Genomic DNA, 23463 nt, shown 5'->3' with positions numbered 1-23463 from the left:
ACATGGACAAGTATCTCTCTCTCAATAGTTCAATCAATAATTAACCTTAACTGAGAATGTGAGAGTAAAGAGCACATCGTAATCGTAATCGGCCAATCTGAAAGTCAAAGTCCGAACCCAAGCCACAAACCCAAAGTAGAACCGGATAGTCCGGTACAAACCCCAACGTCAATGTTGACTAAATCCTCACCAATGTGTACCGTGCACCGCGGATCCTTTCAAACAAGGTTGCACCTCCGAAGCCCTCAAGAGTGTGCGGGAGCTCCGCTTTTCTTGGTTGAAGATCCTAACAAAACAACTGGATTATTGACTATCCCGAGAGTACTCCGTACTCCGTTATGGGGAAACACTCAACTCCTTACTAAGAAAAGGAAAAAATCTTTTTTGGGCATTGCTCGGGGGCAGAAGTTGCTGATGTGGGGCCATCTCGAAGAAAGCTCCCGAAGATTGGCCGATCAGACGACAAACGAACAAGAAGCATTTGCCGTTCTCTCTACAAACTAATTAAGATTGCATTGGATTTAGAATCATCAAGGGATGGTTATTGGATTTTTTTTTGTTACAAAGGGTTGTTGGAATATTCCCCTTGCTCTGGTTGATTATTGAGGTGGTTGGGAAACTCTACACTTTGGATTTTACATCAAGTTAAGTTAGGATCATGCTATACTATATTCACTAAACTATAATAGATTTGGTGTAATTTCCCCTTCAGCCTATTTCTGACGTCTTGTTAAATAATCGTTTTGAAGTCCTTGCTCAAACGATCTAATCTCGGACCGGTAGGAGTTTCGTGCCGGCTATTATTGTAGTTTCACACGGTATGCCACCCGAGACTAGGCACCGATAAACCTCTAAAGTACAGTTTGGTTAGCTTGGCCGTAGCACAATTTGGGTACCTTCGAAACGGGTGTGCATGTAGTAGATCAGCGCATGGTCTCGAGTTGTTCCTGCGTCAGAAACATGTTTGCATGAACGGGCATTTCCCAGTACATCCATATCCATGTGGAATCCCGAAAAAAAAAGCAGAGACACGTTAAGTCTTGAAGAAACGGAGTTGGAGGCTGGGAACGCACCCCGGGATATGTTGAAGCCTTGAGAAAGTGTGGAGTGGCATAGAACGCCGGCAGGGGCTAAGCCTAATTGGGATACATTGAAGGGGCAATCCTCAATTCTCTACGTTACTAACTACTAAATGCCAAGTGCTAAGAAAAGAATTAGCGGAGACAATAAGGAAGGTGCTAAGTAATTATTGAAGCCGTTTGAAACCCCATTTGCATGCGCTGATCACGTTGAAGCTTCGCCGATCACTCCACTGTCGCTCTATCTCGCCCAGATATGGTACTCGGATATGGTTCGAAGCTTGCACTGCCATACCCTAAGTTCAGGTTATCCTGGTTGTATGTCCAGGGATTTTTGTTGGTACAGCTTCAATTTCAAGGAGACAATACTCCTTGGGGTAATAGTACGGCCCACAACGGGGCCCGTCTTCAACGTGGCAAAATCGCGGAGATGCCAATTGTAGGTTCTTATCGATAAAACGAACCGAGGTTTCTTAATTTTTCATCCTTTCATCCCTTTCTTGCACATCGTGGCTGGTGCTGCACGAAATAATGAAGCTATGCCGGACCGTTTACGCTATTTGGTCCTAGCGCGTTTTGAGCGCTAAACATGATTTTTTTCCGAGGACAGGGTATTTCGGACCCTGATGATCTCATCATTCATTGTTCCTTGGATGTTTCCAAAATGACATACACAGATATTGTATGTACGGATACAAAGCACTCGGAGGGTCATACGGAAAAGCACAGACGCGCTGCGCGTTCGGGTAATTAACATGATCTTCTGCACATCTATTCGATCGACAGGGCCTGATAAGCTGGGAAATCTATGTAGATATATGTAGTTAACAGTGCAGTTGAGACAATAACTGTAATTGAACTTTGAATTACAATTAAACTCCGTATACAATTCTGATTCGGCCATGTCCGAGCAATGGTAACAGCGCAGAGAAGCATGGGCAGGTCCACGGAGTGATGCCCGAACGGGACTAATGGGGCCACCAACCAATCACATCGCCAAACCCTTGCATAGTCAGGCCACCGAGTCACCTGAAAATGCAAGGTGTGCTAAACTTAGCCCTAAAGACTTTGACCTTTCTATTCTTATTCTGATTCAGTCAGATGACTCTAGAGTTTGAATTAGCTGGATTACTGAATACTGGAATACCATTATACTATTCCAGTATGCTAGAATTATCTAGAATTACCCAGAGAAATATGTCATAGCTGACATTTTACATGTACAGGTACAATGTGTGTTATACCGGTGACGACATGAGCTATTTGATCGGCCGATGGGACCCAGAAGATCCGAAGTGGAGCCCTGACCTGGAGGGAAGAGAAGGGTCACCTCCACTGGTTTGGCACGGGTGATCCAAGGGTCGGCGTAAGGGCGTCCCAGCCTTCTGAAGGGAGAGAGGGGGGGAAGAACTGACAACACAAACTTTGAGGACTCGAGTAAGAAATGTAAGTTAGGAGAATAAAAGGGAATAACAAGGAATATGAGGGAAAGCGTAAAAAAAAGCAAAACCATACGGTGTCGGGCAAGCTCTCTGATTGGCCAGGATATAGTAGTAGTGCAGCCTTTCGGAGCGAGCCCTCGTTATAGACACAATCCCTGATTGGATCCTTGACCTTTCCTTTGTCCAGGGTTACAATGTGTCCCCCCCCCAAACAAGGCTATGACAAAAAAACACATATAGGTTCCAAGGTTACTATCGGGAAAGGTATAATTCTTATGTACATTTACCTGCATTTTTCGACATGCTGCCTGATCCACTTTTCTCGCGGTGCAGGCCGCCAGATGGGTGTTTTATCCCGAGAACTTCACCACGTTCTCTCGCAGATTTTTGTTTAGTCCAAGCTCCCAATATTCATGCTGCAGTGGAGCATCCGGGCAGACCGGGCATCTCGGAAAGCGTAACAGCTGTGAACTTTACAAATCCCCGTAATTTTGGGCGACTCGACATATAATTGGAAACCCCTCGTGTCACCCACCGAAATAGCCAAGTTTCCGAAGTCATCGGTTGTCCTGTGCATCCCCCGCCACGATTTCCGTAAATTGTATTTTTGGTTTTTATTATTATTTTATTTTCCGCTAAAATAAAATAAAATAAAAATAAAAATAAATAAAAAAGAAATTCTCCACAGCTCGTGGCCCTATACAGTTAGGTCGTAAACGATTGTACTCTGACCTGCTAATAATAATCCATATATCCTCAATCCTCGTTGCTTTTAACCCTTCTCGTTCCTCTTCCTTGCATCCCACTTGATATTCCCCCCCCTTTGATCTGTTATTTTACTATGACACTTTAGAGGTCCACATTCGCTCACCACGTTCGCTCTTACGCTCGCTTTCTGCTGCTACGAGAATCACGTTCGCTACGTCTTATTGGAGGAAACACGACTTATTCGATATTTTAATACTTAATTTTCCTAAGGGTACCTTGCGCCTTAAACCCTTGATTTTCGGACCATTTCATACGATATCCGATCTCGGTGGAGACATTCTAGGGCAAGGAGTCAGACATTGTCCAACTGTCCCGACTTGCGTTTGCGCGTCTTGATCCAGAAGATCCCCGTTTGCTCGGTCCCCGGTTCAACTGTCAACTGGGATATCAGAAATCTTTTATTTTGCGAACTTCAACTGTGTACTTGCGAAGTTGAAATCCAAAACGCCTCAGTCTCACCTGTCTCGGCTGAATACACCGTACGATCCAAATTCAAGTCGCCACGCAGCTCTCTGTTTGGAAGGGTCTCAGTCTGTCAGGCAGATCAGTTCATCGGCTTAAGGTTAGTATCTCCACTCCCCCTTTGCCCACGGTCTCAGTTCTCCTGCCTTGCATACTTCCTCTTTGGGGTTTCTTTCGTCCATCTCCTTGCAGCCCGTGTCCTTCTGGCTCTGGACTATACCGGGAAATGACGAGCTTCAATGGTGAAGCCGTCGGATGGCTTCCCCGTCCCGCTAGTCCCGTGTTTGTTGTTGACATTAGACTCTTCTCTAGTAGTTTGATGACCCTCGGATCTTGCATATTATCCTGAAGTCGAACGTCAGAATTTGGTCTCAGTTCAGAGCTTCTTTTCTTCTCTGATTCAGTGAGTTTCCAGGTCTATGCACCGATCCGCCTGAAAGCTCGTATACTCATTTGAGTTAGTCTGGTGCCCATTTTGCTTTGAACTTCTCCTCCCGAAACTTCTAGCGAAACCTGTTCCTCGCTACCTTTTCAACCAATTGCCTTGGACTGTCAGAATTGGCGGTGGACTTTCTGATCCTTTCAACCTACTGGATCTTGTCTTTATGAACTTCGTGGCCACTGCATCTGAGTCGATTCCTGCAGCCAGCCTTTTCTAGTCTCAGCCTTGGTTCATTGCTGGATGTTGATTCGAGGCATTTTGTTGCCCTTTTTGTGAAACTGACAGTAGCTTCATCTTTTCGCTCGTTCTGTCTCGGAGAGCACCCCAATTTCTCGTGTGCGTTTTCGACCTACAATCGTTTGGAGAATAAATTCCCAGTCATTCGCTTCAGAAGGTTCTGTCTTGTTGCACTCGCTGCAACATCTTCAAGCTGGCTTACTCGAAGACACACGGTGTTTTGGTAAGCTCAACCCTTCACTGGCTCTGGATGCCCGCATGTTTTATCTTCTGCCAATCCGAGGCCCGGATCCTGTTTGAATCCTCTCCCGACCCTTGTTCTGTACACAGGAGATCTCCCAGCTGACTTGTTTCGCTCGCAGTTCGACCCAGATTTCCAAACGCCTCTGATACTAGGCGAGTCCTTGGATCTCTCGGATTCTGAAGAGTCACAGTTTGTCGGTGCGTTTTCAGACGGCCTGTGGGCCAAGTCTGAGCCCATTCTGTCCATGTCTGCTTTTCAAAAGCCCACCGCAGGCGCCATACTAGGTAAGTTGACCGGAACACTGGACTGGACAACGTACTAAGACAACAACAGATTACGGTTCCACACGATCTTTGCATGATGCTGCCTCTTACTCGACTTACGGTCAATCGCCTTATGTGACCACCCCGTTCGTGCCCTCTCCCATGGCCGATCAAGCAAGCCAGATCTCGGACTGCGTTCCATACATGCCCAACAATGAGTACGCCAGCTCGTACGAAGAGTCTCAATCGCCCATGTTGGGCACACGCCAGCGTCAGCTCCCCGAGGTGGTAACCTACAGCCCTCAGCGAGGAGCAGAGGGAGCCAGAGTCACGGTCCAGATTCAGACTCCCTATGATCTCCATAGTTCCACATATGCGGGCTTGTATTTGGTATTCGGCACGAAGAAGTGTGAATGTATCCCGACTTTCCACGGATTTGAGGGCTCTGTGTTCCAGTACAGACTCTCAGTTTATGCACCTGCATTCTTGTCCACTGGGTCACCATCCTTTGCTGTTCCCCTGTCCGTCTCGATGGAGACACACGATGAGTCCCCTGCCACCGTCCTCCAGGTCGGCGTTTACACATACGAGCAAGTGGCTCAGTCACCACCAGTGAATTCCCGCAAGCGCAAGTTCTCCTACTCCGACCACCCCGTTGCAAGCACCAAGCGCCACAATGGAACCTCAATTAAGGTCGAGCCACACGATGGCTACCACAGCCGCTCCGTGTCCGCATCCTACTCACCTTACTTGCAGCCTCTTCCTGCTATGTCTGGCTTCGTTGCTCCCTTCCACGCTGTCTCATCCCCGCAACCCGGTTCTGCTCAATACCCCTCCGTGTCTGCCACTCCCCAGCCTGCCTTGCGTGCTCCTTCCCCTCTGACACCTGCCTGGAGCCCCAATTACCTCCCTGTTACCAGCGAGGGTCGCAACCAGGGAATGCCCATGCCCCAGCACAAGGGTTCCCAGCGTGGCAATGCCACCCCGACTTTGATCCGTACCTCTACCTTGCAGACTAGTTCGATCTCCCAGAACCCACAATTCAACCCCTACGCCATGTACCCTACCAAGGCTGTGCTCAAGCTGAATGGTGACTTGGACAGCATGGCCCAGGGCTGGTCGAAGGAGGAGCGCCACGCACAGCGTCGCCTGGTTCAATTCACTCGATCTCAGACTGGCAGCACCATCGTCGGAGACTTCAAGGCCGTTACTCCTGAGGATCGCGCCCCCAACAGCATATGCATCAGCTGTATCTCCTGGGAGGGAAAGAATGAGTGCTACGTTACCAGCGTGGATACCATCTACTTGCTCGAGTCTCTGGTCGCTGTGCGCTTCACTGTCGAAGAGAAGAACCGTATTCGTCGTAACTTGGAGGGTTTCCGTCCTCTGACCGTTTCCAAGGCCAAGGCCGATAGCGAAGAGTTCTTCAAGGTTATCATGGGCTTCCCAGCCCCCAAGCCTCGCAACATCGAGAAGGACGTCAAGGTCTTCCCATGGAAGATCCTCAGCTCAGCATTGAAGAAGATTATTGGGAAATACGTACGTGTCCTCACTTCTCATCCTAATTAACATTACTAACTTCTCGTCTCTCCAGTCCGCAAGCTACTCCTCCACAGCCAGCGCACTCCCCAATCCAATGACTAGCTACGCCAGCCACATGGGCTCCGATTCCGGTGCCGAGTCTCACGCGATCAACTCCCCTCAATCAATCTCGGACTCCGGCGCGACAAATACTTATGCCCCAGCCATGGCCCCGACCTACTCGCAGGCCGACCAAGCAACCCCCCAGATGTCCTCGGCCCCCGATCTCCGGAACATGATTGCAGTGACGCAGCCCTACACGTCCATCGGCGCCTACTCATATCCCGCCATGTGTCACCCGCAGATGGCGCAAGGCCTCCCAGCCCCAGTCCCTCGCCCGGCATGGGACATGCATGCGCTCAACACCGGTGCACCCCACACTGGCGCGCCGGCTAACGGGACCTGCTACAGCTACATGGACCCCGTGTATAACATGCACGATACGGCACATGGTCATTGATCGTCCTCGCGTGGCTGATACTGGTGCTTTTTGATTGCGTTCAGTTTTTTTCTTTTCTTTTTTATACTTACCCCTCTGCCTTTTTTTGAAGATACGATTTTCCTTCCTGTCACTCCTTGATCACAAGCCCAGATCGCGGGTTGCAGTTACCAGAGATAAAGGACAGTCTGTCTTTCCATTTGAAAAGGCGGGAAGATAGTTCTGTTTTTTTTGTTCTTGGTGGCTTCGCATCCCGCCCCTCATGATTTTACGTCCCTCCTTACACATAACATTTTGATGCCTGAATGCCCCTACACCCATACTTGTTGCATCTTGGATTCTTGTTTTTGATCTACTTCTGTGAGGGAGACCCCTTCCTCGCATCTAGACGGTGTCTTGTTCATTCCTTTCTTGGGTTTGCATATTCTTTGCCGGGCATTTGTGGCTTCCCCTCCTTTTTTGATTTGATTTTGATTTGAGCTTGGAGCTTTGCAAGCTTCTCTGCTGGGCTTTTGTACTACTATCTGGCATAGCACAGGCGCTGCTGTCATTCCTTTTGCATTCGCAGGATTACTTTTGGGTTGGAATTGGGATTAGACTTTGTTCGGGGGTTTTTATCTGCTTCTTGGGAATATTTTGGAGAGCTGTGTCCATTATATCATGCTCCTGGTGCATTATGGATGATGGAGATCTTCTTTGATCGGAGGGTTGGGCTGATACTTTGGAGCCCTGGCTTCCCTGTTTGATGCCTCTCTCTTCGTTCTCAGTCTCTGTCGATGGTTCTTTTTTGGTGGAAATTGGGAGTTTGATTGATACTTACACTTTTTGTTCTTGTTACTTGAGCTGAGGGCTGTTATTTACTCCTGCATTGTTTCGGCGTTTCGGGCATGGACGGTTGGACCGTTTCTCGTGCTTTCCTCCTTTTTTTAATTACTTTTGGCCTGATCTCATTTTTAGTTGTTTAATTGCAGTTGATCAGACTCTTGTCCATCTTTTCTTTTGATTTTTCGTATTGTTAACTTAATTCAGAGGTCAATTTCGTTTTCGTATGACCCACTGCTATTGTGATTGGTCTATTAGATCCCTTAAGTGTCCAGTGCGACGCGATTGTACATGTCAATCTATATTCGTCCCTTAACTCGCGGGTTAAGCCGCTCGTATGCAAACAATAGTACATACGAGGCTTTTCTGACTGGGTTTTCTTTCTTACAATGTGCCATCTCAGACCGACTGTATACAAAATAAACGCCGAATCGAAATCATGTTGGACAAACCGATCAACTCGTCTCCGTCCCAGTCTCCTAATTGTAGGTTTACCACTAAAGTCCACTCTTATACTTCAGTCCCTTAGTAATTTATATCCTGATGTCAAAAACTAGGATCGAGGCATCCACTCGCATATGGAAATCACCCATACTCTACTCCCTCATCTGTCCGTGTACCCTTCGCTCTTCTGCCGCATCCTTTGGCCCCCATTTAGGCTATGCGCTAAGATCAAACTCGGTCATTGAGCAGAAGCCATGCAGGGTCCCCTTCCCCCCAATCAAACTTTTTATTAATATCCAGCACATAGCCTCCCTCAGCCTAATGCTACTGTATCTCCGGTGTCACTCATCCCAACACGCCCCATGTCCTCAACTCGCGACTTCAGATCCCAAGGCCACACGCAACCAATAACTCCGACCTTGAGAATGCCGTGCTCTGATCCGTGATAACCCAACCCCTGTCAACACAACCCTAAGAGCCTCATTCCCTTCTAGCCCCCATCCCAACCCAACGACACTATCAACCAACCAAGCCCCAAAAACAACAATGACAAATTTCTCAAGCCCATACGGCTACGCCCTGCGCCGCAACAACACCTGCAACTCGGCCGAAACAGAGTGCGGGCAAACATGGGATTCATGGCAAGCATGCTGCCCGCGCGGAACAAAATGCGCCTCCGGAGCCAGCTACTTCGTCTGCTGCCCAAACAATAATGATTGTATCCAACAGATCAACAAGGTTGGCCAGCACTGCGCCAATGAGAATGCGCTGCTTTATGATTCTGTGAGTGCCTTTTGTTGTGTTAGTGGTACGGTTGGGTTCTCGCCGAATTCAGGTCCTCATAAGGGGCGTGTTGGTTGTGCTGGTGATAAAAGGGATATTAGTAGTGCTTGGGTTTTGGATGGTGTTTCTATGCCTTCGGCTTCTGGTAAGTTTTCACGGGACCTGTCGGATTTGTGCTTTGTATGGGTTGTTTTGCTGATGACTGTTTCTTTTGTTATTGATAGGCACGGCAACGAGCGCTTTATCATCAACTTCTGCTTCGGCTACTGCGGAAGTAACACCTACCTCTTCATCCGAGACTGGTTCTGACAGCGTATCTTCTGATTCGTCTTCAAGTAATACTGGGGCAATTGCTGGTGGTGTTGTTGGTGGCGTGGCTGGAGTCGCTATATTGATTGGGTTGATCTGGCTATTGCTTCGTCGAAGGAAACAAAACCGGAACAATAAACATCCCACATCTTTTGAAGCTCCTATACAGGAAGAACTCCGTTATGCAAAGTCAAGTCAGTTTGGTGGAGAGCTCGAGGGGTCGAGGGCTGCTGTAGTAGGAGGAGAGCTTGATGGTTCTAAGGATACGATGATAGCTGAATTGCCGAATAATGCTGTGAGCTATAAATAGTTTATTGGAGTAGGTGGGCAGTCTGTTGTATGTTTCAGCGTTTTATGTACACAGAGTAGTCCTGTTTTTGCTTTTGACTAATCTATGTGACTGTTCTATTTGCTATTATATGAGATGATAGGCGCTGTTCACACTTGATTTAATATAAGATAAAAACATTTAGCTTGTATACAGTGTCCGGTCTTCACGGTCTATATATAGGAAAGAAACTGTGTCGGGATGGTCATAGTGCGTGCACATCAGTCGTTTATTGCCCCTTGAACTGTGTCCCACCACGCTAAATACGGCGTTTTCGCAACTTCCACGCACATCATCTTCCACATTTCCACACCTTCAACCCTCAACTTCGAACACCACCACCACGTGACCTTGTTACCCTAATAACAACCATGACACCAAGGAACCCTGCCAAGAAGGCCGGCAATGTGTCTCCAATCAAAAAGCCAACCAGAAAGCAGAAGCCTGTTGACATGGAGCTCCTGATGATGTGGACGGTTTACAAACTTGCCATTGAGCATGTTCCGGTGAGTAGAGCATGCCTACGTTATTCAAGTTCGAGCATCTAATTAAAGTACATATTTCATCTGATAGGTCACCGATGCCAATATTGCTGCCAGACTCGGAATCAGTGAGGGCGCAGCCCGCGGCAGATGGTATTGGATCAGGTCCAAGATGGCCCCTATTGAGGCCGAATACCAGGTCGAGCTTGGGGCCGCTGCTCCGAAAAAGGAGATGCAGGAAGCGGGTGACGAACTGGCTGAGGGTACGGATATGAATTTTGACGAGGTGGACTAGGCGCAGAATTTGAGCTATCAGGCCTTACATTGGCGCCGCAAGTGCGCCGTAAGAGAGACCACATGGGTGTCAACATATGACCTGAATTTGACCCGAGTTTGAGCATTTGATCCGTTAAGCTCTTCATTGAGAACCCAGGAGCATCCTAATTCCATTTCTTAAGTAGATTTTCATGCACTTTTGGAGTAGTAAGAGCAACAAAGTAATGTAGATTCAACAGCAAATGAGAGAACAATCGAACTTCTATTGACGTCTAATTGGGAATAAAAACCTCACTTCTTTCCACAAACCCAGCCTTGCCGACAGTCAAATTTTGGACGGCAGCGGTGATAAGCACCACACCGAGATTCATCGACTTCCCTGTCATAATCAGGGATAACTCGAACCGAGGAGCAATCCGATAATGTATCGTCGTATGGGGAGACATGGGAGCCGCTATCAGAATGGTAGTCCTTGTGACAACAGTCGCAGTGTCGGATCTCTGGTTCCGGGGGTGGAGTGTGTCTCCTGCAGGTACATTTGGCCTGGGGCGACTTAGTTCGGGACTTTCCAGTCGACAAATGAGAGCGGGTCGGCGTCGGGGTTGGAACTCGAGTGCCAGATATATCTTCCCAGCCGAATACCTCACGACACGAACAGCAGGATTGAGGTGGAGATGCCGGCAGGGGCTTGTGCGCTGGTGGGCAAACTTCAGGCGCAGGTGATGCATGTCGGGAGTGGCATCCCGGACACACTGGTATAGGTGGGCTAATGGGCCGTTGGCAGGTACATTGGGCTTTCTCTGCTGGTGGAGAGGGCTCCCACTGTTCCCGCTCGCGTTTCACGGACGATGTACAACAGTAATATCTTCGGATGACTTCATTTTGGGAGCCCTGGCTCATGCTTGGGCTCGGGGGAGGTGTCTGTTCATGATGCTGGTGCTGGCAACTGTAGCAAGTACATGGCGGTTTCACTGGAGGGGGAGACGGTGACCTGTTCGATGGGCATCGTTCATGGGACCACTTGGTACTACCAGCGCAGGGAAATCTTTTGATTTGTTCGATCCAATGATGCTTTTCATCGAAAGGTTTTCCCAGCCAAAAGTCAGCATGTGGAATATCGCCGCGTCTTGATCGCTTCATCTTGAAAGCGAATGCCGACTTGAGCTTTTCAAAGATAATGAAGAAAGACCTGTAGTAGATTAACAATAACAAGCTCACAATGGATCGAGTGAATTGTCTTGGAGAAAAAGACAAGCGAAGGGAAAAGGCCGGAGCGGCAGATGGTCTCCTTATAAGGGCCGATCTGTATAGATGAAGCGAACAACTATATCAATTGGGTCTGAAACATCCTGTGCGACTTGAGTAACAAGCAAAAGCATTGTAGTCGGTGTTGAAGGGAGAATTCCCCGTCGATTAAACCGACGTAACCGGCAGTCATTTCCGACAAAGCGAGAAGAGAGTGGTCCAGCCCTATAGACAGGCACAGAGAAATGGATTCTTAACCCAACCAGAGTCTAGCCCGAATCTCAAGACACAACGTTGAGCTAAGACAAGCGTTTGGTCCATAGCAGAGGGTTGAAAGGGATGCCCATATGCATAAGAACCTTTGTTAGGGAAGCTGAAAGAGGCCAGGACCTTTTTGAAAGCAGGTGAGCTCCCAATCAGAAGAGGCACGTGGTTATAAATATGATACACGTCTATCCTGGTGTTGCCACGACGCTGCTTGCGTCAAGCCACCTACTGCATAGTTCCTATCAATATAGCTTTTGGCTTGTAGAACAACCAGGAATCAGGCTTTCACTCAAACTGTGTTTCATCATTCTCTTTTGCACTCTTCTTTCAAGTAAAATTCGTTTGTTTGCCCTGAAGTGTGGAGGGAGGTAGAGGGTACATCGGCCTCAGTGGGCGAACACAATGTTTTGTGTGTATCGAATACCTGGGGCTCTAAGGGTAACGCTGGTTCTGCCAATACACTGTAATTTTCCGAACACCGCCCAATCACGCGCCCCCAGCCCATCCCTTACCGTGTATTTACCTCAGCGCGCCTAATGCCACGCACACCGCTTAATCATTTTTGCTCCAAACTTCCCAAAATCGAAACTCGATCTCTCTCTTCACCTTGAATCTGGCCGCTTTCTGCATTCCCTCAGCTCTTCTCTATTTCATTTGACTAGCTTCTAGCTGTCATTCCCCAATCTCAATCTTCACTCCTTGTGTCTTGCGACTCTGTCCGTTCGCATCACACATTCTCGAAACCCGCCACAAGTCTCGCGACAAACTGTCTCATCGGTTATTTCGTGGGGGATCAACATCCGACCAGAATAACTCATCTACCATAATGCCTACACCACTTCCATCGAGTTTCGCTTCGGCCGCCGCCGGCAACACCCAGGACCCCAATCGGAGAGGGGATGGGACTAGCGGAGAATGGTATGCAAACATTACCCTGTCTTCCCCCATTGCTGGTGGCTCAACAGGCTTGCACCGGAGCTGTTGCTTGCTCATGCTGGTCAATGTCCTAAGCTCCATACTCTTGATCCTAACCTATGTCCAGGTCTCGAAACCGCATGAACGGAGCTACGCAGACCTTCCGCCGTCCTTCTGTTGCTACCAACCCTTCCCACCCGCGGGACAGTAGCCAGCCTGCATCTGCCTCGACACCTACGGCCGGCGGAGCGTACATCCCCCCACACATGAGCTCAAACACTTCTAGCATTGCACGGAATGGCGACTCTCGGTATTCCAAGGAGCAGCTTCTAGAGCTGTATAAATCGCAGCGGGAGCAGGGAACCTTGAGCAAAAACGTGGAGGAATACTTCGTGGCCGACTGGGATCCACACACTTCGTCAACTTCTTCAAATGGCGCGTGGGGGAAGCGGGACGACCACAAACCCAACTCCGCGGGGCCTGAAGTGTGCTGGGATCATGGTGGCCAGGTGGAACCTCTTGGGCTTGCTGTTATGTCGGATAGCGAGAAGGAGGTTGGATTATCCTTGTTACAGATCTCTGTGAGTTATCGTACTGACATTTTATAGCTATTCGCCGCCTCGGTCAATTCCCCTCTGAAGCCCCCACCTACGAACGCCCAGAAGGAAAACGTTGTCCCCGGAACTGGTCGCAAGTCTTCCGTTTCCTATCCCCAGGGTCACATCAATAACTACAATACCTCCTCTCCTACTGCTGGCCGCCCAGGCCCTCGACGCCGGGAGACTGGTGAATCGATTGGAAATCCCATGTCTCCTACCGGTTCCAACTCCCGTTTCTTCCGCGACGAGGCCAACACTTCTACCCCTCCCCCGGCTCTTTTGCGTCGCAAGACCGACTTCCGAGAACCCACCGCGAATGAGAAGCCGAAGGACGCTCGGGATGAACCATCTTCTCCTTTCAGCACCCTGAAGCGTAGCTCGACCAATCCCCTGAATACGGGTGTAAGTGGACCGAGCTCCCCTTGGGGTTCGGTCTCACAAACCGCTAATTTCTCCCCTATGGGAGCCTTTGGGGCTTTCTCGCTTGGCTCGAACGCAAACACCCCCACAACCGAAAAGAAACCAGGTTACGGAAGTCTCCGCGGAGAAAGTAGGTTTAAGGGTTTGCTGTCGAAGGATAGCTCCGAGGATATGGCCGGCTCCGCCAGGGAGAAGCCTATGAGCAATCTCGAACGCCTTGCTGAAAATGATAGCGATGGCCGCTCCCAGTCGCCCTGGGGAGATGCCGTCAAGACGCGTGTCAACCGCAGCGAGACTAATCCATTTGACGAGCCTCGCAGCGGAAGCGCTGCTCTTGGTGGATCTCAGGATGTCGAGGGTCCCCCTCAGTCTGATCTCGGGTTCGGCGCGTTCGGCATGACCTCTAGCATCCCAGGACTCCGAGAGTTGATGCAAAGCCAGGAGAACTCGCGGAACCCTACCCCCAGCTTGCTTCAAGGCCACGAACCAACCAGCCCAACCAACACCAATCCTTACCAGAGCCCGCATGGTGATCGCCATGGTGATCGGGCGGACACTGAGGATGTCGACACTGATGGATCGGATATCCAGCAGGCCCAGCATCCTGGATTGAGCGGCCTTCGCGACTCCTCCAACCCCTTCGGATCGATGAGACGTGTTGGTTCCGGAATGGATTTGCCCGCCGTGGACCGCAGCCAAAACTCGAGTGTCAATGCCAACCGCACTTTCTCTGGCCTCGGTGGTCTTGGTGGACTGTCCGGGCTGGGTGGAGCTTCGACCTGGTCTTCTGGCGCTGCTGTCGGTACACCCCCTCGTGAGCGTTCTGCCTTTGCAGGTGGTTTCGGCGATCCTATCTTCGGCTCCATGGGTGATCTTCAGTCTCCCAGCATGAGTACCCTTGGCGGAGGCGGCCTCTTCAGCCCGCATGCTGGCATTTCCGGTACTGGAAGCATCGGTCGGTCAAGCAAACTGGGTGCCCTGTTCTCTTCCATGCAGGATGAGAGCCGACCGGACTCTGTTGGTTTGGAAGGATCGATCGACCAAGGTGACAAGGCGGGGCAGGCAACAGGCTCGACACCTGCCTCCCAGACCCCTGTCTCGGCTGTTGGCTCGATCCCCAACTTGGCTGGTCACGATTCCAGTCAAGCTCCTGGCTCAACTATTCCTGCTTCTCAGCAGCGTACCATGGTCATGCCGGATCGAATGCGCTGGATCTACCGTGATCCTCAGGGTAACATCCAGGGTCCCTGGACTGGACTTGAGATGCATGATTGGTTCAAGGCTGGATTCTTCAGTCCCGATCTGCAAATCAAGAAGCTTGAAGATACCGAGTTTGAGCCTCTGGCCCAGCTCGTCCGTCGCATTGGGAACTCACGAGAGCCATTCCTCGTCCCCCAGATCGGCCTTCCCCATGGCCCTGAGCCCACCGTCGCCCAATGGACTAATACCACCGCCGGCTCCGCCCAGCCTCCCTTCCCTGGCAGTTTCCCCAGTTTCGGCACTACCTTGACTGCCGAACAGCAAAATGCTCTTGAACGCCGCAAGCAGGAGGAGCAGTACCTGATGGCTCGCCAAAAGGAACACCTCGCTCAGCAGCAGGCCATCATGAAGCAGATGGCACCCCCTGGCGCCCCCTCTTCTTCTATGCAACCCCCGCTGCAGCACCAGTCTAGCGCACACAGCCTGCACAGCCAGCCAAGCTTTGGAAGCATCACCTCTCCCGTTGGCTACCAGCCATCCCCCATCCAGGCTCCCATGCAGCAGTCGTCTCAGGGAGTTCCTGGATTCTTCGATGGTGCACCGATCAGACAGGGTGGTTTGCCCGGATCTGGAATGCTAGGCACCGACCTTGTCGGCGGCCAGGACCAGCTCCCAGCTCTGCTTGATCGTCTGAGCGTCGGCCGCCAGGATCCTTTCGCCTTTGGCAGCGCTGGCTCCTTCCGCCAGCCCGACAACTTCCTCCACTCTCAGCAAGTTTCTTCCATGCTCCAGGACCGCGCTCAGCTTCAGCAAGAACAGGAGGACTTCGACAAGGCCAATGAGGATGATCCTTTCGACCAGCAAGCTCGCGAGGAGAGACTCCGTCAGTTCCATGCTCTCCGCGCCCAGGAAGGCGAGTTGGGTATGCGCACTGCCGATGGCTTGCCTACTCACCCTGCCGCCGCTTCCCAGCAGCTCGAATCGGAGGTTGCCGCCGACATGGAGGAGGCAGCCAAGCAGCTGTCCGATTCTGTTACTGGCGCCGAGCCTCTCACTCTATCCCAACAGGTTCAGAAGGCTGCTTCCGCCCAGCGCCAGCAGCAGGAACATGAGCAGAGCCACGCCCCTGCTGAGTCTGTCTGGGGCAAGGTTGACAGTGCTATGCCCCAGCCCTTCCCTCCCCCACCCTCTGCCTCTCCCCTTCCCGCGCCTACTGCCCAGCGCAACCGTCAGAACGTAGCCGAGTCTCTGGCTACTGGCTCTCGTTCGCAGACCCAAACTCCAGTTGACGCTGCTCCTACCTCCGTCGCACCATGGGCCAAGGAAGCCAATGACCTGCCCAAGGGCCCTTCGCTGAAGGAAATCCAGGAAGCCGAGGCTCGCACTGCCGCTCAACGTGAGGAGGTTGCTGCCGCTGCTCGTCGTGCTCAGTTCCTCGCCGAACAAGAGCGTCTGAGCCAACAGCAGGCACAGGCCGCTCCTGGTCTTCCCTCTTCCGCCAACTGGGCTAGCGCTGGATCCCCAGCTACTCCTGCGTCGACCGGCTCTCCATGGTCCAACAAGGCCCAGCCCGCACCTACCGGCAACACTGCCAAGAAGACCCTGGCTCAGATTCAGAAGGAGGAAGAGGCCCGCAAGAACCGCGCGGCTGCTGCTGCCGCGGCCATGGCCGCGACCCCCAGCCCTCCTGCTCCCCCCTCTGCTGGCAAACGTTACGCCGATCTTGCTAGCAAGGGCCCTGCTTCTGCCGCCCCGGCCGCTCCCGCTCCTTCGGGTGCCTGGACCACCGTCGGTGCCAGTGGCAAGGTCAAGGGTGCGCCCTCTGTGCCTCTGGGGCCTCGCTCAACCAGCGGAACAGTCCCGATCTCGCCCGTCATTGCCAAGCCCCGCCCTGCTACCGCTGCTCGTACTGTGACGGTTGGAAGTGTCCCACAGTCCAACCCCAACCAGGCCGTTGAAGAGTTCACCAAGTGGGCCACTCTCGCTCTGGGCAAGGGGCTGAACAGCAACATCAATGGTGAGTCCATCTCTACATAACATTTAGTCCAATACGCCTTCTCTGTATACTAACATTTAATCCCTAGTTGACGATTTCGTCCAGCAACTCCTCTTCCTCCCTGCCGAGGCCGAGATCATCTCCGACTCCGTCTACGCCAACTCGCAGACCCTCGACGGCCGTCGCTTCTCCGAGGAATTCATCCGCCGCCGCAAGCTTGCCGACAAGGGCATTGTCGAGTCCGTCTCCCCCGGCGCTTTCGGTGAACAGAAGAGCGGTGGTGGCTGGAGCGAGGTTGCTAAGAAGGGCTCCGCTGCTACTGTTGCTGCTGCTGCTCAGCGTGAGGAAGAGAGCGCTAGCGCTGCTTTCAAGGTTGTCGCTCCCCGCAAGAAGGGTAAGCGGTAATGGTGTGCATCATTCTTGATTTAGCCTGTATGCATTGCATTATTTCGTCTTGGCGGTTCCTTAGTTAGCTACGGATCTGTTGTTTCCATTTATTTGGAGATATGCACACTCATCTTTGTCACTTGCCTTTGCGCGTCCGTGTATCAATAGCATACTTCACACTTGTTATGTTGCATGCAATCCGTAGAAGCCTATAGATCTGTGTAAAGTAACCTTCCTCCTTGGGGTCAGATTTGTAGGGGTTTTGAGTAAGCCAAACTACCTCACTTGTAGCCAGCTCGGTGCCCGAGTGTCACTTTTTGTCAGGCATCCAGAGGCAATTGTATGTGTTATAGTTTTCCATTATAGCAGCGTAGCCCTTCGAGACAGAAATCTCGTGGTTCACTAGCATAAAGTGATTTGAGACCGGGCAGGCAAAGGGGACACCAGCAGATCTGAACCGCGAGAACGGCAGCTATGATATAGGCAGATTAACTTATAGCACCACTCTAAGACGATTTATAAATTGCAATCCAAACCTACCTAGTAGAAAGATTACACAAAGTCCATTCGCCAGCTTACTCCAATTCCTTCATTCTATTGTTTGCTACCAAGCTTAAATTAACTCCTATTACCGCAGCAAACATCATGTATTGTTTCATGTGCCCCTTTAGGCAAGGAACCTGCATATGCTGTGCTAGTTTTTGGAATCATGCAGCCCAGATTACGCTATTCAACGTGCTTGTTTGCATTGAGCTGAGGAGTTGAGAATACGGAGGAAGTATATCGCCTAGAAGCTATCGTATAGACTTAGACCTCGTGATAGATGGAAATCATCCATTTATGAGAGCTCGGTTCGAACTATAAAACACTACATGGGTTGCAAGTATCGTGTTCTTTTCTTATGGATGTTGAATTGCAAGTGATGAACTAAGTAAATGCTAAATTCGTCGATAATCATAATGCAGTCCCACCCATTTTTACATGAGACTTTCCTAAACAAATGAATAAAATAAAAGATCAAAATAATTTCAAAAAATCATCAATCATTCCAACCCCGCATGTGGAATATCTATGAAGAATAATCGACCTCGTCAGACCGGACTCTGCAGTGCGACTCGCCTTTGCTTAAGAGACCCAAACAAAAACAGTCGTTTGAGTCCCATCCAGGGTGTATTGATTGGACTATCAGTCCCTCTATACAAAAATAGATCGTAGATCCAACCCCCGAAGGTGCAGCCGAGTATTGGTGCAACCATTGGGACCTGAACGGTCTGAATTAGCAAAAACATCAACATACCCCAGAGCACCGAGGGGACTGGGAATAAGGAATACATACCCAAAAGTAATAGTCACCTGCTGCCCACACCTCATGTCCATACCCAAGCATATAGGACACCAACCTAGGGCCAAAGTCCCTCGCCAGGTTAATCGCATACCCAGTCTCCCACCCGAAACAAGCACCGATGCCAAAAACAACGAAGAATAGAGCAAGAGGAATTGATGTTCCAGCGCCTAGGTTTCCCTCATCTTTCAGAGCGAAGATCATGAACATCAATATCGCGCTGGCGAGGAACTCGGAGAAGAATTGGCCTGTCTTTGTCATGAATTCTGCAGGGTATGTACAGAAGATGCCGGCTGTTGCTGTAGTCGAGTAGCCTGGTACAGTACGGATATGGGGTCCACCTTCGTAGGCGTCGATGGCGGATTTATAGTTTCCGTATACAATTGCTGAACCGCACATCGCGCCGAGGATTTGGGCTAGGACGTAGATTGGTAATTTGCGCCAGGGGAAGCCGCGGAAGATGCAGTTTGTGAATGTTACCGCTGGGTTGATGTGGCTGCCGGATGCGCCGCTGGCATATACTCCCAACATGACGCCGAGGCTAGGTGGATTTTGTTAAAATCGGATAAAGCATAGGGGCTGCGAGAGGGGTGGAAGGGAAAGGAAGGATAAACGGCTTACCCCCATCCCCAAGAGATAGATTGATAGTCGCCCTTCTGGCCATGGCTGAGCAGCACCTGCGCTACAACTCCATCACCGAACAAGGTGAGCATCAACGTTCCAAAGAACTCCGAGAACGCATCACGACCGTAGTCCCTGACACGAGACCAGAGCAGCGGCCGAGTATAAGGACTCTCAATCTCTGGGTTGATATGATGGATAGAAGTCTCTTTCTTACCACCCAAGCACAAAGACCCGCAGCCACTATCATGACTATCCGAAGAAAGAGTCTCACGGTGAACTTTCGACATCATATCTACCTCGATCTCCTTCCAGGAAGCCATAGACGCAGAAAAGAAGGGGGGGCGTCCTCTAGAGCGGGACTGGTCTCGACTTGATATAGTACGACACCCGCGGGGGCAATACACCTTCCCTGTGTGTAGGGAATATGGTTGTCTTCCGGTATATCAACGGAGTCAGAATCAGGTCCGCACAGTGTAACCCCTATTCTTCTCAATCCTCAAACCTTGCGCTGCTTCTTGTACAAGGCCACGTCGGTTCGATTGGCTGACACACGTTCCTTGTCCTGGATGGCGTGTGGTGTGTGCGTGTCTGGTCCTGTTGTTTCTGGTGAACTCATTCAGGATCTGGGGGCGTGCAAGCTTGCAGGGGAGATACTAGCTGGGGTCAAATCCAGACAGACTCGGAATTGGTCAAAGTACAGACATATTTCTATTGAGTGGGCTGGGCTGGCCATTGTACTCTGCTGTTGTTGTTTTTTGTTTCCCCTTTCTAGTCGGAGAGGTCAAATTGTGACAGCGCATCTGTGCTCATGGTTTTCCTTTTTCATCTTTCCCTGATTCCGTTTGTGGGAATTGTCCGTTTGGCTTAGGCTGGCGGGAAATACTGTCTGGTTCCGGGTGGATTGTTCCTGTTCTTTGGAGATATCCACGTTGAGCGATGATGCTCTCGTGTCGTTCCCGCTGACCGGTATTTGCCATCCTGTCCGTTTAGGAGAAGCTTCTTCTTCTGTTACTCATCATAAACTCGTCGGGTGCCAGAGCTCATGCAGTCCTGATTGCAATTTTCTAGAATGCCCCAATTGTGTTACTTAGGCGGTGACCTTAACAGTAGGAGACATTGGTAGGGTAGTATTGCCCTTTGTCGCTAGTCGTCGGCAGTGGCACTCTTGACGGTTGTCCGTGTGACCATCTGCCAGGTATGTGTAGTGTCAGTGAGGCCGGGGTTGGCCGGATTTGACTCCTTCTGTGGAGTGTGGTGGTAGAAATGATGTCTTGTCCTCATGTCATCGGATACTATCAAGCAGGTCATGGATTGAATACAATGCCTTGAAGTTGCAATTTGGGCTATAGACGGAGATGTAGTTGGGAAGTGTTGAGAAGTCTGAGATATTGAGGTCAGTGCGCCGATCTGACACTTCCACTTCTCAGAGAAGTGCTGATCTTCCCCACAATATGCAGAGTTGTGGAGTTGATCGGTTGATCCTTGAGTTGATCGGTTGATCTCTTGTCTTTGTCTCTTTGTGTCTGAAGATGAACTGTATACTCTGAATCCCAACAGTCAGCTCGAGAAGAAGCCAATCGCAATCTCACTTTTGACCAGGATATTCCCACCAATCCCTCCTGTTTCCCCCTCAATTTCCTCGAATCAGACATTCACATGAAGCTGCGAGTAATACTTGTGACCCCTTGGGGACTCGCGTCTGTTTTTTTATCTTCTTGTACTTCTCTCGGACTATTTGCTACCAAATATTTTCCCGTCTACCTCTTTCTTCCCTTCTCATAGATCCTTACATGCTGCATAACCGCAATCATGCAGTCCTCGGAGATATTCGTGGGTTCGATTGACCAAGGCACAACAAGCACCAGATTCCTCATCTTCAATCGCGATGGCGAGCCAGTAGCCTCGCACCAAGTCGAGTTTAGCCAGATATATCCACACCCAGGGTTAGCCAAACCCACCCTTAGATAAACCCTTATAAACTAACGTATCCAAGCTGGCACGAACACGACCCCCTCGAAATAATAACCTCAGTAGAAATCTGCATCGAAGCCGCAGTGCAAAAATTCGAATCTGCAGGCCACAACCGCACCGCCATAAAAAGCATCGGAATAACCAACCAGCGCGAAACAACCATCGTCTGGGACCACGAGACCGGCGAACCCCTCTACAACGGCATTGTCTGGACAGACACACGCTCGCAAGCCATCGTCGCGGAACTAAAGCAGAAACCCGGCGCAGCACAGCTCCAAGCAATATGCGGTCTCCCGCTGTCAACCTACTCATCCGCGACGAAGCTGCTCTGGATGGTGGCGCATGTCCCGAAAGTGCGGGATGCATTTGATCGTGGGACATTGGCGTTTGGGACTGTCGATGCTTGGCTCGTGTACCGTTTGAATGGCGGCGCGGCGGCTAACGTCTTTGTCTCGGATTCGACAAACGCTTCGCGGACTATGTTTGTTAACCTTGAGACGGTGCGGTATGATGAGTCTTTGCTTGATTTCTTTGGGATTCGGGGGAGGGTTCATTTGCCGAGGATCGTGCCTTCTTCTGATAGGGAGGCGTATGGGGTTGTTGCTTCCGGGGTTTTGGCGGGTGTTCATATTATGGGCTGTCTTGGGGATCAGTCTGCTGCTCTTGTTGGACAGAAGGGGTTTTCCCCGGGTATGGCGAAGAACACCTATGGGACTGGGTGTTTTCTTTTGTATAATGTTGGTGACAGGCCTGTTTTTTCGACTCATGGGTTGTTGGCTACGGTGGCCTATCACTTTGGTGGAAAGCCTGTCTATGCTCTTGAGGGGAGCATTGCCGTGGCAGGTTCTGGGATCAAATTCCTGCAGAATAACCTGGACTTCTTCAGTGAATCGAAAGAGGTCAATGACCTTGCCAGCTCGGTGAAAGATAATGGCGGATGTGTGTTTGTCACTGCTTTCAGTGGACTATTCGCACCATACTGGATTGACGATGCCAAAGGGACCATATGTGAGCTGTCCTCAAATTTATCTACTTACAATACCAATATCTAACAGACTATACAGTCGGAATCACCCAATACACCCTGAAAGGCCACATCGCACGTGCAACTCTAGAAGCAACATGCTTCCAGACCAAAGCCATTCTCGACGCAATGGAGCAAGACAGTGGTCATACCCTCTCCGAGCTGGCTGTAGATGGAGGCATGAGCAACTCCGACTTGGCAATGCAGGTGCGTATGGCTTTCCAGGGCATCTTTCTTTCCACAAATAATTGACCAGAGTTCAATGCAGACCCAAGCAGATCTCATCTCCATCCCAGTCTACCGTCCTAAGATGCGCGAGACCACTGCCCTCGGTGCAGCCATTGCAGCAGGTCTCGCCGTCGGCATGTGGCGCAATTTTGCCGAACTGCGCGATATCAACCGTGCTGGTGGTACGGTCTTCGAGCCTCAGGTTACGCGCGAAGACAGTTCTGTCAAGTTTAGGGAATGGGAGAGGGCTGTTCAGATGAGTAGGGGTTGGGTTGGACCTGGAAATTCTCGAGAAAAAGCCGAGGGAGGAAAGAACAGTGCGACTTTGGTGCCGGTTAAGGAGAACTGTGATGTCCGGACAGTGAGTCCATATCACTCCTCGTTCGTGGATAAAGGCAACATGAATATGGATCATCGTGAATTATCTAAGTCAGGTTATTCCCCCGTCTACTCAACCCTGGATGGAGGAAATACAACCCTGGAGACGCATTATCTGTCTAAACAAGTGGTTCCACTGCGAGCGAAATCAGATACGGACAAGGCTCCTGGTGTTACTACGACAGTTCAAGAGATAACCCAGTCCTCCATGGGCGAGATCAAAACCCCATCTTTGAAGACACCACTGGTCAGTTTCTTGAGTGATATGCCAGACCCAGATGAGGAGGATTTGTACCTGGAGCTGAGGAAGGTGGAGATTTTACAGAGACTCAAGGCACTACGAAAGTCTAAGGTGAATTACTATTGATTTTGTCCTGGGTTTTGTTCTATGGGCTGGGAAGTGGAAAGCCGGGATATCTCTAACTTCAATTTGATATCAAGAATCAAATCTTTTATTAAATTATAT

The 23463-nt window shown here is 50.4% G+C and overlaps 7 protein-coding genes across 7 annotated transcripts; 5 read left to right on the top strand and 2 right to left on the bottom strand.

The window, feature by feature from the left end:
* Window positions 1–3977: 3977 nt before the first annotated feature.
* On the top strand, window positions 3978–6978 carry medA (transcriptional regulator medA; the record flags this gene model as incomplete). The annotated part of the gene is made up of 5 exons (XM_058515587.1): window positions 3978–4033; window positions 4572–4653; window positions 4793–4958; window positions 5008–6476; window positions 6532–6978. The coding sequence occupies 5 exons, from the start codon at window positions 3978–3980 to the stop codon at window positions 6976–6978; spliced, it is 2220 nt and encodes a 739-aa protein (XP_058372765.1).
* A 1791-nt stretch (window positions 6979–8769) lies between these two features.
* N7446_006839 (uncharacterized protein) lies at window positions 8770–9625 on the top strand (the record flags this gene model as incomplete). Its single annotated transcript, XM_058515586.1, has 2 exons — window positions 8770–9151; window positions 9231–9625. 2 exons carry the CDS (start codon window positions 8770–8772, stop codon window positions 9623–9625), a joined length of 777 nt encoding a protein of 258 aa, XP_058372764.1.
* Window positions 9626–10014: 389 nt separating this feature from the next.
* On the top strand, window positions 10015–10420 carry N7446_006838 (uncharacterized protein; the record flags this gene model as incomplete). The annotated part of the gene is made up of 2 exons (XM_058515585.1): window positions 10015–10149; window positions 10217–10420. 2 exons carry the CDS (start codon window positions 10015–10017, stop codon window positions 10418–10420), a joined length of 339 nt encoding a protein of 112 aa, XP_058372763.1.
* A 253-nt stretch (window positions 10421–10673) lies between these two features.
* N7446_006837 (uncharacterized protein) lies at window positions 10674–11129 on the bottom strand (the record flags this gene model as incomplete). Its single annotated transcript, XM_058515584.1, has 1 exon — window positions 10674–11129. The coding sequence occupies one exon, from the start codon at window positions 11127–11129 to the stop codon at window positions 10674–10676; it is 456 nt and encodes a 151-aa protein (XP_058372762.1).
* Window positions 11130–12739: 1610 nt separating this feature from the next.
* N7446_006836 (uncharacterized protein) lies at window positions 12740–17448 on the top strand (the record flags this gene model as incomplete). Its single annotated transcript, XM_058515583.1, has 4 exons — window positions 12740–12831; window positions 12956–13382; window positions 13437–17064; window positions 17132–17448. 4 exons carry the CDS (start codon window positions 12740–12742, stop codon window positions 17446–17448), a joined length of 4464 nt encoding a protein of 1487 aa, XP_058372761.1.
* A 1073-nt stretch (window positions 17449–18521) lies between these two features.
* Window positions 18522–19716, bottom strand: N7446_006835 (MIP/aquaporin family protein; the record flags this gene model as incomplete). The annotated part of the gene is made up of 3 exons (XM_058515582.1): window positions 18522–18692; window positions 18767–19313; window positions 19394–19716. The coding sequence occupies 3 exons, from the start codon at window positions 19714–19716 to the stop codon at window positions 18522–18524; spliced, it is 1041 nt and encodes a 346-aa protein (XP_058372760.1).
* Window positions 19717–21205: 1489 nt separating this feature from the next.
* On the top strand, window positions 21206–23364 carry N7446_006834 (glycerol kinase; the record flags this gene model as incomplete). Its single annotated transcript, XM_058515581.1, has 4 exons — window positions 21206–21339; window positions 21390–22375; window positions 22432–22598; window positions 22660–23364. The coding sequence occupies 4 exons, from the start codon at window positions 21206–21208 to the stop codon at window positions 23362–23364; spliced, it is 1992 nt and encodes a 663-aa protein (XP_058372759.1).
* Between the last annotated feature and the right edge of the window lie 99 nt (window positions 23365–23463).

Source organism: Penicillium canescens (genome assembly GCF_028828765.1).
Source record: "Penicillium canescens strain IBT 15451 chromosome Unknown utg000004l_segment0_segment0, whole genome shotgun sequence".
NCBI classification, from domain to species: domain Eukaryota; kingdom Fungi; phylum Ascomycota; class Eurotiomycetes; order Eurotiales; family Aspergillaceae; genus Penicillium; species Penicillium canescens.
Note: the sequence above shows the minus strand (reverse complement) of the source record. Positions and strands in the feature narration are given on the sequence as shown.